This window comes from Rhagoletis pomonella, unplaced genomic scaffold, assembly GCF_013731165.1.
Source record: "Rhagoletis pomonella isolate Grant_MI unplaced genomic scaffold, Rhpom_1.0 Rhpom_scaffold_00001, whole genome shotgun sequence".
Lineage (NCBI taxonomy): Eukaryota > Metazoa > Arthropoda > Insecta > Diptera > Tephritidae > Rhagoletis > Rhagoletis pomonella.
Window position 1 is genome coordinate 19,278,266 of NW_023458555.1, and position 13,075 is coordinate 19,291,340.

At 33.8% G+C, this 13,075-nt stretch overlaps 1 protein-coding gene across 1 annotated transcript in view; it reads left to right on the forward strand.

The window, feature by feature from the left end:
- Nucleotides 1-739: 739 nt before the first annotated feature.
- The window catches only part of LOC118738751 (kin of IRRE-like protein 2), a gene marked incomplete at its 3' end in the record, with an annotated part of 100,572 nt that continues 88,236 nt past the window's right edge, over nt 740-13,075 (forward strand). The window contains 1 exon segment of the mRNA XM_036469737.1: nt 740-824. Coding sequence (XP_036325630.1) covers nt 740-824 — 85 coding nt within the window.

The window sequence follows — 13,075 nt, forward strand, 5'->3', positions numbered from 1 at the left end:
GAATGAATCGCATACACATTTGATAGTTGAAGGCAGCGAGAGTTGGGGTTAGGTGAGGGTGGCAAAAAAAATAACAACAACAACAAAACGTCATTACAAATACATATGTACATACATAAGTAAGTAGTCAAAGCAAAAAAAAAAAGGGATCAACAACATATTAATGCAAAGTACTCGTAAAAGGGAAATTGTAAAAGTAAAAGAAAAATATGAGCAAAAAAAAGAAGAAGAGATACTTACATAAATACATATGTATGTAGATGAAAGCATGGGCTGGAGCGGTAGGCCATGGCATCGACTGCAGAAGCTCATTTGTCACTTTGTGGCGCGCGCAATTTGGCCCTTTTTTTCCAAACATTTGTCTGTCTGCATGCACATACATAGCTATATGTCTACATGTCTGTCGCTGCTCGAGTGTATTTATGTTTGTGTGTTTGGAATATTTTCGACAAATGTGTGCGCACAAATTTGCCAATGCTATTGAATACTAAATCGATTTTGAATATTCGAGTACCCAACGCGTAAATGTGTAATATACATACATTCGAGTGCCGTTAGAGTGGGCTGTTGGTGTGGGTGGGAGCGTATGTGCGCGTACGTGAACGTGAGTAAATATGTTTATAAGTAAATATACATATGTATGTATATGCATAAATGGATTTGTGATTTGGCGCGTTGTTGGCACGCATTGACTAATGCCATACCATGCCATTTCGCTCTGTCAATGAGCTATGAAAATATGAATATCAATATCGCTTTTATCCAGCATAGCGGCAGCAGATTCAAAGCGAGGGCGGCAGCAATTGCAACAACAATAAAAGTGGGTAAAAACATATTGCGTGTGCTTCAACGATCTCTATCTACTCAATTTATAAAAGCACACTTTGGCGTTTATGCGTGTGAACAGATGGGCGTTGTGCTGCATACATATGTACATACAGTTGTCCACAAAATATGAGCAGTGCGATATTTTGATCAGTTTTGACTTTTTCTTATTTAATATTTGTTATTACTTGAAAAAAATACGTTTAAGAAGGCTAACATCCAAAAGAAATTTTGTTGAAGGTTGCCAACTGTTTGCAAATTTCAATTAAATTTAATTGATAAGTTAAATTGATTATTGCTCTAAAGTTTACTGCCGGAAAAATATTTGAGGACGGTTGCCACCTGTTTGAAAATTGTCATTTAATTAAATTCATAAAATAAATGAAATGTTACAACACGGATATCAAACAGCACAAACAAACTTTTAAGGCGTTGTGAAGCCCGCCGGGTATTTGCTAGTAATTTATATAAATTCGAAAATAAATTAATTCAACAAATTTTTACTGAAATTTCAAACTTTCTATGCAGAATTTAAAACAAATAGTATGCAATTTCACAGCCTATTAAATTTAAGTACAATAAAGTGCTTGATAAAAAATCCAGTTGATGTTTGAGAATTTTTGTGGCTCAAGGTGTTATGCCTTTTTTCCGTACAAAGTATGTTCGACAATTTTCCTTTATATGGAATACACTGCCAGCATAAAAATTCCAAAAATCAATGGAAATTTTTAGCAGCTTTGAACTTGCACTTCATCTTAATAGCATTTTTCCAAAAAGTCTGATTAAAATGTTTTAAATTTTTTTGAAACTTTGCAGGATTTGTAAAATTTTTTTTTGTATAATGTCTGAAATTTGAATTTATAAGTTGAGGTGTTCGTTTATTTGCCTTTTTTCAAAACCGGTTCTCGAGTTATTCGAAAAAATGCAATTTGAAAAAAGCGGTTTTCGATTTTGAAATTAAGAAAAAACAGCATAAATCGGATTTATTTTACATATAGTTTTCATACTGCGAAAATTCCTATTTTGGTATAAAATCATGACTTAAAATTACAATAAAGCTATTAAAACTATTCAAATTCTTTTTAGTTTAAAATTAAAAGAAATACAAGTCAGCGAAAAATTCACCTTTGATCTTATTTTAGCTTTTTTTTATTACCTCGCCTTTCGGCAGAAAATGGTAAACCTCCGAGTGTACTTCTGCCATAAAAAAGCTCTTTCCATTTTGTGCAACAACATCAAGAAGCAGAACATAAATTGGAGGAGAAGCTCGGCCAAACACGTACACGTTTTTTTCGATAAAAAAAAATTGGTTTATACGGTATTCGAAAAGTCAATATTTATAAAAAACCCGCCTATATATTAAAAAAAAACGGTGGAAACCGGTTTGGAAAAACCGACTAAATCACCCTAATAACCAGCTAGCCTTTTATAAAAAAAAAATAATAACCATTAAATAAACAAAAAAAAAAATTGTCAAAACTGCTCAAAATATTGCACTCCTATAATTTCGTGTAAAACTGTACATGCTCCCATGTATGTATGTAGATCCAAACATAAACGAAACGAAACGTAAATTTACAAATGTTTCAAATGTGCAAAGTACATACATATGTACTAAAGGTCTGCAAATATACCAGCAGAAATACTCTTCACATGTGTACATGAGTAAATGGAACATAAAATTTAGAGTACTAAAAAAGATAGGAAGAAAAAAAGAGAACATCATAAATTTGAATAACTGAGCAATGTTACTCAACAGTGCTCTGCTACATAAAACACTGTTCCGCTTTTCCAAAACACTTGAGTATGTTGATTGAATTCAGCAGTATTTGAAAACTTCATAGGAAGTATACGAATACTTATGAAGTTTTTTCTTTCAAAATGTTATCATTTAACATAATGTTAAGAAAATTCATAAATTTTATTTTCATTGTCGAATTTGATTCGTTGAAGAAAGGGGGCTTATTTTATTATTTCGCGCAACTAGGGTTTAGCTAACATTTTGCATTGTGTATTATTTGAACTCTCGTTCGTATGATCCGCAGCAAAATTATCTTAAAGAAGTGAGTAAAATATAAAAGAAAAATGTTTTAATTATAAACGAATATTGATAAAAATTACACAGGTTTACAAAAAAAGTGTATGCATATTAAACAAACCCTATGTTATTCGACAGGCTGAATGCGATTCCGAGGTCCGTTAGCCTCTATCACGTCAGGTTCGTGGTCAGTTGAACGTCAAGCAGGGAAAAATGCATTGAATAAACCTGAAAATTCATATATGTGGGGTTTTAGAACCCGAATCAGAGGTCCGTTAACCTCCATAGTGTCAGGTTCGAGGTTTGGGTTTGTCTTCATATATCACTCAACCAAATTCCAAAGCTCTACCGCAAACACGCACGCGCCCTTGATATATCGAATTTGTTATTGGCCTATGACCATCCTTGGAAGGTGAATCAGTTTGGTAAAAAATTACGTTTCTTCTTTAACAGGTCATCCGCAGATAACCCATATGGAATGCTTATTCATCTCATATTTTAAAACGCTCCTTCGAGGTGTTGCTGTGGGAGTCCCTTTTGTCTCTCGCTCGGCATTGGGCTAGCTGGGTATTAGCCTTGATAATTCCCTACATTGTTTTTCCATGTCTGTTAACATTATGTAGTATTTATTAAACGAAAACTTCCAAAAATACTCAAAAAATACTTGTGAAGGAACATATTTTTTGTGGAAGTTTAGCACCATAGTACTGCTTGTTTATGTTTTTCTTTTTTTCGGAACATATTTTGTTTGAGTACTTTTTTCATGTATACAGTGCTCAAAATTTTCACTTCTCTTCCTTCCATGCCCTCTTTGTTAAAGTATGAGTAGTTTACATATTTGAAAAAAACTTCACAGTGAAGCAAACTGAATTCCGATGCAGACCTTTAATATGTACATATGTACTGCATACACATGTTTGCGTTTAGGGCAAAGTGTGCGTTTGGCATATTTGCAGTTTTGTCAAAAGATTAACGGCGAAAACTTTGCATGCCACACATTTGAAAACGGAAATTGGCAGCCGGTGGCAATATTTGTTATATTGAAAATTGCAAAGGCTTGGCATAGCGGGGCGGGATAAGCGTTTGCTCTGACATTGGAGTATTCAGCGTTGGATCATTTATATGGCCAATAGGGCAAATTGTCGATTTCAAAATGGCGTTATACTTGTAAACTAGGAACGCAGGATTAACCGAGGTTTCTGTTCGTTGCTGTATTTGTAAAGGCAAGTGGTAAATTTTGCGGCAAATTTTTGTGGAATTTGTATGTGTAAAAATTATTTGGCTCTACAACCGTTAGTCTGTTTGGTCCAAGACTAAAAAAAACTTCGCCAATTGTCTCTCCTTTGCGAAATTGTGCCAGTTTTTTATACCAAGTGCAGACAGGTCCTCATAGGTCCTATAGTCATTCTTCTGGGTATAAAGTTACACTTGCATGGATATACATAATTCCTCTAGGAAACCTATGTGCTAAATGCGGTAACCAATCCAACCCTTAGAGGCTTGGGTCATGGCAGATAGAGCTTCGGTGGGGCCCCTCCAATTTATTCGGTTTAAGGGCTCACTGAAGTCTGCAGTGCCTTTTCACCATTAGGTGCGGCTGCAAACAGACGTTTGTCTCAGCAGTACGTTGTGAGCATGGCTTAGATTTGCTTAACCGTCATGTAAAAAAAATGTAATCCAATGAAATTTCTAGATAGTTGGCTATCTTTGTTAAAAACATTTTTCAAATAAAGGACAACAATTTCCATTTACTTGTGGGTTAAATTTATTTTTCATTTCGAAACCACCCAATGTTAGTCCAGGCTAGACTTAGACACGTTTTACATGTATCGTCTCATGTCTTACAATATGCACCCCACTACGATTTGCTAGAATGGACATAAGCAATTTTGATTTACACTTATGATAGGTCTTAATCACCTTTGAACAAATCTTTAATATTAAGTGCGTTTTTTTTTCTTGTCGGCATTAATTAGGCACATATAGCTTGGCTTAAACTATTTATTTGTTCGAGCGGTGTCTATTAGATCGAATGAGGCAGGTTTGATAAACTGTGATCAACTAAAAAAAAATAAAAATAAAGGACGATTTTTTTTTTTGCATAAATCAATGCATAGAACTTACCTCCAATTAATGCCCAAATTTTTTACTTCATGACTGTATGAACAAATCTCGCGAGTTGTTACATTTTTCGAGAAAAACGTGTTTTTGGTCGAAACTGTTCACACACTTATCTTAGACAATGCATTATCTTCAGTTTTGCATAAGCAACAAGATTCCATCGCGAAATTGTATTTAAATGAAAACTTAAAAAATATTTGCTAAAAAAAGTCGGAATAGCAACTCGTGCTCATATTCCCATAGTTGTGTATGTAACGTAACGCTAACGAAATCCCATACAAATCTATTCCCCCCAACTGCCCCTATAAATTATAAAATTATTTAACGGAAAAGATATCACTCCACCTAATACCATTAGTGACGTGGACGATCAAGAGGTGCTTATGTACCAAAAATGCGCCACAAACAAAGTGAAATTGTATGAAGAAGGGAGGTGATCGAATTTCGAGAACAGGGCGATACTAGTAAATATTAATTTCTTCATGTATGTATACATACGTATAGCAATTTCAGAATGAGTTCGAGTGTGCCGATAAAAACTGTAAAATTGTATTTTTTTCGCAAATCATCGTCATCTTGTAAACAATGTAATTTTCTTTCGTTTTGTGGCACACTAGTTTTATTACTTCAGATTGGTTCGTTTTGGCAAGAAGGATAGTTTCACCGTTTAATGTTGACATTTTGAAGTATCTGAAACTTTTAAAATGCAAAAATCGTTATGATTCAAAAATTACGAAATAGCTGCGTTCGATATTCTGTATGCTGCCATTTTTTTTTTTATTTGGTGGCAAACTCTGGAAACCTAATTAATATGCTTTCATTTCGTTTAATATGAACATTATATTTGAAAACTTCCCAAAGTTATTAACAAACACGAATTGTGATTTTTTTAGAGTGACAATGAAAAGATTTGTCATTTATTCTTTATTTTACTTGTTATGAAACACCATTGATTGAACTAAACGCAAGAAGAATGCTTTAGTGTTTTTTTGCAGAGAGACACTAAGGAGAAACAACTTGTGATATTTACTCACGTACACTAACTAATGAACTACCGGTTTACGTACCTGTTTTTGTACTAACTGCCTTTGTAACTGTACGATCTACAAGCAGTTATATTTCCGGATCCAATTTTTGAGTTAGCTCACTTTAGATCTAGGTCTGCGATGTATACGAATATTTGCAAATTTGAAAGTACTAAAGGTACTATTCTGATCTCCTTTGCTTACCTGAAGTATTTCAAGTACAAAATAAATTCAATTCTTGTTTCAAAGAAATGGTAGGCAAGACGTCCTTTTGGTATCAGCTTTTGGTAGGAAAAGAGGTTGTTCAGTAGAAATATCTATTTATGTGCCAAATATCTTTGAAAAACGTACAACGGTTTTAGCATGAGAGAGCAACAAACATTGTGTGCATATGTCAGTCATTAACCTTTTTAAAAACTTTAACTTTTAAAAAATTGATATGTATCTGGCTTCATTAATAATTTCGATGGCTTGTTTAGTGATATTTTTGCAAATTTCTACTTTTGGTATAAAACGAACGAATTTTTACTAATAAAAATATTTATATTTTCCTTTTCAAAAGATAACTTATGTGTTTTAATTAAGAGACTTTCACATATGTACATATGTAGATAAACAAACTCTGATAGAGGTCCTTGAGTGCAACTCTTTTATTGCCATGCAAATACAGTTTTGATCCTCCATAGTTGCTCTTCATTCTTCATTCTTTTTTCGAATATAATAAATTTTTACTATTTCACAAATCAGCATAAATTTTTGATTTGCATGGTCTGAGCATTTATCTTCATTCGGTCTCACTCGAATGCTATTTGATATTTTTCACCACACATAAACCTTTTCATAAATGTACATACAAAATTTTGTGCAAATGGAGAATAAGTAAATAAAAATTGAATATATGTACATGCGTGCCCCAAAAGGAGAGCTTTGAATCATTTGGTAAATGTCTGAGAATTTTGTATTCTACTCACACTAGCCGAGTTATACTATGCATTTGAATGTAGTGTATGTTTATGCATGTACATTTGTATGTGAACATACATATATAAATGCTGAGAAATATTTGCGCAAATTGATTGCAATGATTTCTCTTTTCATTTTATATTTATTTGCTTTCAGTTTTTCATTTCTCAGTTTACTTCTTGTAAAATTTCAATATTTTTGACAGATGTCAAGTGTGTCAAATACATATTTGTTAGAATTTCCAGGTAAAATTGGGTATTGTATGCATATAAATATGAGAAGTTGCCAGCGCACTTTTGACGGTTGTAAAATTGATTTTTGTGTCGTGCAGAAGATTTCGCGGATATTCATATTGATGACAGCTGCTGGTTGCCACTGGTGTTGATGAAGATTCTTTTGACATTTGTAGCTCAATTAAATTCACCCAGAGAATTTCCAAACTAAAGATGTTTAATGCATGTTTAAATAATAAAAATTATAATAAGTATTTATTCCATTAAGAAATCACATGCGGAAACTATTTGAACGACTGTGAGTATTAGCGTAAATATATCCGTATTTTTTAATGCCCAACTTAGTTATTAAAATTTTTACATTTTAATTCCCAGTGGGTACCCGCCATAAGTTGTGCAATAAATATGTAGTAGGCTTTTAAGGGCCGAGTTCACAGTGCATATTTTACCACTGACTAGGGTTTAACTATCGATTTTCATATTTGCGGTTCTCAGTTATCAAGAGCACGTTGCTAAAATTATATTCTTGTTAAACTTAACTATTTTTGTGGACCGAAATTCATATGGGAATTTTTATGCTCAAAATCTTACTGTAAAATGTAATTAAAAAGCTTGAAGCATGTTAAAAAAATACACTAAAAGTTCAGTAGCAGATGTGAGCAGCTGAATTTTATTTTATTCAGTAGCTTAAACTTTACTAAGTTACCTCCAATAGATATAAAGGCAGCATCCGACAGCATGTTATAACTGTTTCATTTAACAACTCGAATTAAAAAAAGCCAAAACAAAAATACCTTTATAAATATTTCTATTTCTAAAAAATTTCTGTCGCAGCGTCGATATTCACAGATTGTTTAACGTTTTTTACTCACCTTCAGAAGTAGATTCCATTTGGGTTTGCTGAATTTCCTTTACTCAAAGTACTTCTACACGTTTACTTATAACATTTTTCTTTGAATCTACCATACTGTTGTGCTTAGACGAAAGCCATATTCCGACTGGAAATAAAGAGGGGACTTCTTCGGATACAGGCCGTTACTGTTAGAGGATCCCTTTTTTCCCCATTTTGGCCGCACTGTGCGTCGTCACCTAGAAGATCGACATTCTTTCAATAATGAAAAGGTGGATAAGAGCCCAACTTGCTTCTAAGCTTCGATGATTATGCCTGAAAGCTACAATTTTTTCTTACCGACATTGCAATATTCCACATCCCATTAGGTTAAATTTATTTGGAATTTATTATGGCAAATAGAGCTACGTTACTTTAGCTCGTAGATTCAAAATTTCCTTGAACTTCTGCCAAATATAAAATACATCACTGCAAACAATTTTTTTATAGAAAAAAAAAACAAAACAAGTTTCTACTACGTGTCTGTTGATTTAGTAACGACAGGCAATTTATTCGCAGAATTTCGCAACAGTTAGACTACCAAAATGGCCGCAATGAAATAGTGAGCAATAAAGTCAGGTCAAATTACAAGAAAGACAATGGCAACATTTAAGAATGGCGACCATCATTGTTGTGCATCATTAAGGATTTTGTAGCCGCCTTGTACCTACATAAATACAATGCAATATATACTTGTATATAAAAGAAATATGTATGTATGTGTGTGTGTGTTCTCGGTGTACACGTAGCAACTTTAACGACGTTCATAAATTTCCAACTTACATACTCGTACACTGTTTGCATACGCAAAAGGGGTTGAGCACAGTTGTAAGTATGTATTCGTACATAGTTTTCGGCCTTCAACTTTCGCCGTTGCTTTGTTACACTTCCCCTTTTTGTTGACTTACTGCTTGGGCATTCTGCTGCCCAATTCAAGCATCTTCAGCCCTCTTAGCTGGTTGGTACTTTTGTTATAGCCTTCTATGTACTTACTTGGTAAGCTGCGTGCCGTGTTGTCACGACTACTCGAAAACGCAACTACAAATTACCACTTTTCATCGGGAATTTATGTTAATTACTGGTAATGTTAAATACCCGCACAACTTGCCGCATCGCTTACCGCGACAAATCCGCTTCGCTCATTAACATCATTTACTGCGTACTTGGCGCCGCAGCGACTCATCATTGTGCTATGCGTGTTTACAGGAATGTATGTACATATGTATGTATTTGTCTGTGGCTAGGGGTGTGTGTGTGTGCGTATCTTTGCTTAATTACACCAATTTATGGGCGAATTTGTCGGGCGCCGGATGTAAAGTTGAGCAATTTGCAATGTTTTAAAGGAAACGGAGTTGATTTAATTTTTGTTTATGAAAATCAGGTCAGTGCTGCAACTACATATACATAAGTATAAGTATGTAGTAAAACCGAATTCCGTGTAGCTGAAAAAAAAAATTTGCATCGATAACTTAAAGTTATGATACACAATGGCTAGAGGCGTTGCACTATAGGAAAAACACGAGTTTTTTTCAAAATCGTAGATCTTCGCTTAGAAAAGAAATAGTGGAATGAAAATTTTTTTATCGTGAAGACAAATGATCATATAATATACGAAAACTATAGAGAAGTTACAACAACAATAACTTAACCCTCAAAATACCATTCAAAATGTCACTTCTTTGAAATTTTAGATTTTGGCTCCCATTCCACTAGACTCGATTCTTGTGACATTGGATGCTGTACCCGAGTGGCCAGATTGGAAAAAGAAAAGCTACCTTTAAACTCTAATAACTCGTAAACTATCAGCTTTCACAAAAAAAATTCTATAACAAAAATAGTTATACTGGTCGATATCTTTACGAAAGTGCAGCATTTAACCTTTTAATGCAGAGTCTGTCATATATGAAACGCTTTTTAACCCTTTCAAGGCAGAGGCAAAATGGTTCTCAATATCTTTTCAACGTACTTTTTATTTATTTTTATTTTTTATTTATTTTTATTTTTATTTTTAATATTTTCATTTTTTTATTTTATTTTTTATTTATTTTTTTTTATTATTATTTTACTATGGAAAAATTTTCTACGATTAATATCTACGTCAACATGAGAAAAAGCACGTTCAAAAGCATAATGAGAACCTCAAGGGGAAGGGAAAATCTCAAGTTTTGAATGGACCCAAAAAAGCGCTGAAATACGTGAATTAAGATTGGGTCTTAGATTACAGATCTGTGTACCGTTTTTATAGGGAACAAGTAAGAAAGTCTAAGTTCGGGTGGAGCCGAACATTAAATACCCGGCGCAAGTATTAAATCTATGTTTTTTCACCTTTCCGAAACCTTCCGCTAGATGGTAAGCCGGGGTGTATACGTTTTAAATAAATTAGCGTCCTTAAATTTCGAAATATTGAAATTTCAAGCATTTCTGAAATTTACCGTTATATGAAAAGCGGCCTCAATTTTAGTCCGATTTCAACAATTTTCAACGGTTTGCTTTTGCGTGGCAAGCACAATAACCATACCGAGCTTGGTACAAATTGCTAGAACGGTTAGCGGGATACATATATGTGATCACAAGTGGGCGGTGCTACGTCCATTTTCCAAAATTATGTCGTAAACGTATTTCTTGGTAAAGAATTGTTGCAACCATCAATTTTGAATAAATTAGCTTCAATATTTACTGATTTATCGAAGATTTTGTATTTCTCGAAATTACCGTTATATGGGATGTGGGCGCGGTTATTGTCCTGTACCAGGACCAACAACTGTGCCAAGTTTGGAAGAAATTGGTGTAGCGGTTACCAAGATATACACATGTAACTATAAGTGGGCGTGGCTACGCCCATTTGCCAAAATTTTGTAATATTTTTATTTTTCGTCTAAAACTCATTGCAGATATCAATTTTGAGTGAATTATCTTCAGTAGTTACTAAAATATCGCAGTTTTCGTTTTTCTGAAAATTACCGTTATATGGGAGGTAGGCGTGGTTATTGCCCGATTTCGCCCATTTTCAATACCATCCATCCTACGCCCAAAAGAAGTTCACGTACCAAGTTTCGTTAAGATATCTCAATTTTTACTCGAGTTATCGTGTGCACAGACGGACGGACGGACGGACAGACAGTCACCGCTTAGTCGATTTCTCTTTTCATTCTGATCATTTATGTATACATTTGTCTATATCTATCTCGATTCGTTTTGCCTGTTACAAACAACCGTTATGTGAACAAAGTTATAATACCCTTGTGCACAAATGCGCTCGGGTATAAAAATAAAAAACTACCAAATTTTTTATTAATGTTTGCATTTGTATTAAGCCTGTTCTTTGAAAAAAAAAATCATAAATAACCAATAACAAATGGTATTAAAAATAAATGAAAATTGCAATAATACTTTTGTGCGAAATAGAGGCAGGAAATAATGTTACTCATACGCCACATGGTACATAGCTGTATTATCTATGAGTACGGTGACCTTCCGTCCTGTATTTTACGGGATAGTCCACTTTTTTGACCCATTGTCCTGGTAATTTATTTATTTTATACGGGGCCAGATGTTCTGTATTTCTTTTAATGTCCTGTATTTCTGCCGTATTTGGTGTTCGTTATTTTGACTCCTTAACATCTCATTAAAATGACATGCATATGAACCAGCTTTAAGTGGTGTTAGTATGTGATCGTAATTTTATCCATAAACAGTTATTATTTCCTAAACATAATGGCTATGATTCGAATCGAGGAATGCATACAGTGACCAAAATACAAATGATAAACCGACATTTTAGCCAGGTTTGGCTATTTTTCTTTAGTTTATTTAATGTTTATTATTTGTTTATGAAAGTAAAGCACTTTTCCCAACAAAAACCATATAATCTAAATTTCTGACTTTGTGCAAAAAACCACCAAAATTAATTCTGCAATGTTTGACCAAAATTTCAAACTTTTTAATTAAAATATTTAGAAAATTTGGTTTGCAGTTTTGTAGCTCATTAAAATTGAGTATAATAAAGTGCAAATGAAAGGTGCTGCTCATTTGCTTCTCCTTTAAAAAAATGGCCGAAGATAGATACTTACTTTCTATGCAAAACTGCGTAACATCGTCAACAAAAAAAAAATGCCAAAAAAGAATTTTTTTAACAAATTTTGCGGGGTAAAAATCTCGAGAAAAATATCCTACAAATTTGAGATATTACTATAAGGATGCTGTTTCAGGGCCAGTACGTCTAGGATCTTAGGCTTAAAGATTTGTAAGTTTTTGTAGAAAACATTTGCAAAATTATTTTTTGTCCCATATTCTGCTCCCATAAATATGGTCACCGTACCTATGAGTAACATATTTCATGATAAAGTTTGAATTTTATTCATTCGCAATGCAAACTTAAAATTAAAAAATCTTAGCTAAAATGAGCCCACCTAAATAAATTGTATACATACCCGTAATCTACGATCCATTAAGTTAAGATGTCTCGGCGCTTTTTTGTTTTGTCATCTTAGAGTCCCTGCAGTGTAATGAAGCATCCGATTTCAAACATCAGCCATACACTTCTGAGTGTAGCGTATTGTTGCAAAGTTGTTTTGGAAAAAAAAATCTTTTTTTTGCCGAACATCGGGGTTAGCTTATTACATTTTTCGTTATATCTTCGGCATTTACAGTCGGATCTTACAGTATGATTTTTCTGGAGGAGATAATTTTTTTGTTTGAAAGTTCAATGATTTCAGGTACCCCGTTCTACTACTTGCCCAAGATCTCAGTTCCTACAAACATATTATCAGAAAATTAAAACTCGCCAAAAATCAGTCAACAGCTAACTTCATAAGCACCAATTACACTGGTCTACAAGGGTTTTGCGAATAAAACGGGACCTGGTGTTTCCGAACGGATTTTTCGTGCTGAACACGAATCTGGGGTCCAAAACTTCCCATCACGTCACGTTTTCGAGAAAAAAGGGGTTGAAACCCCTAAAAACAGCGTTTTTGGCCATTTT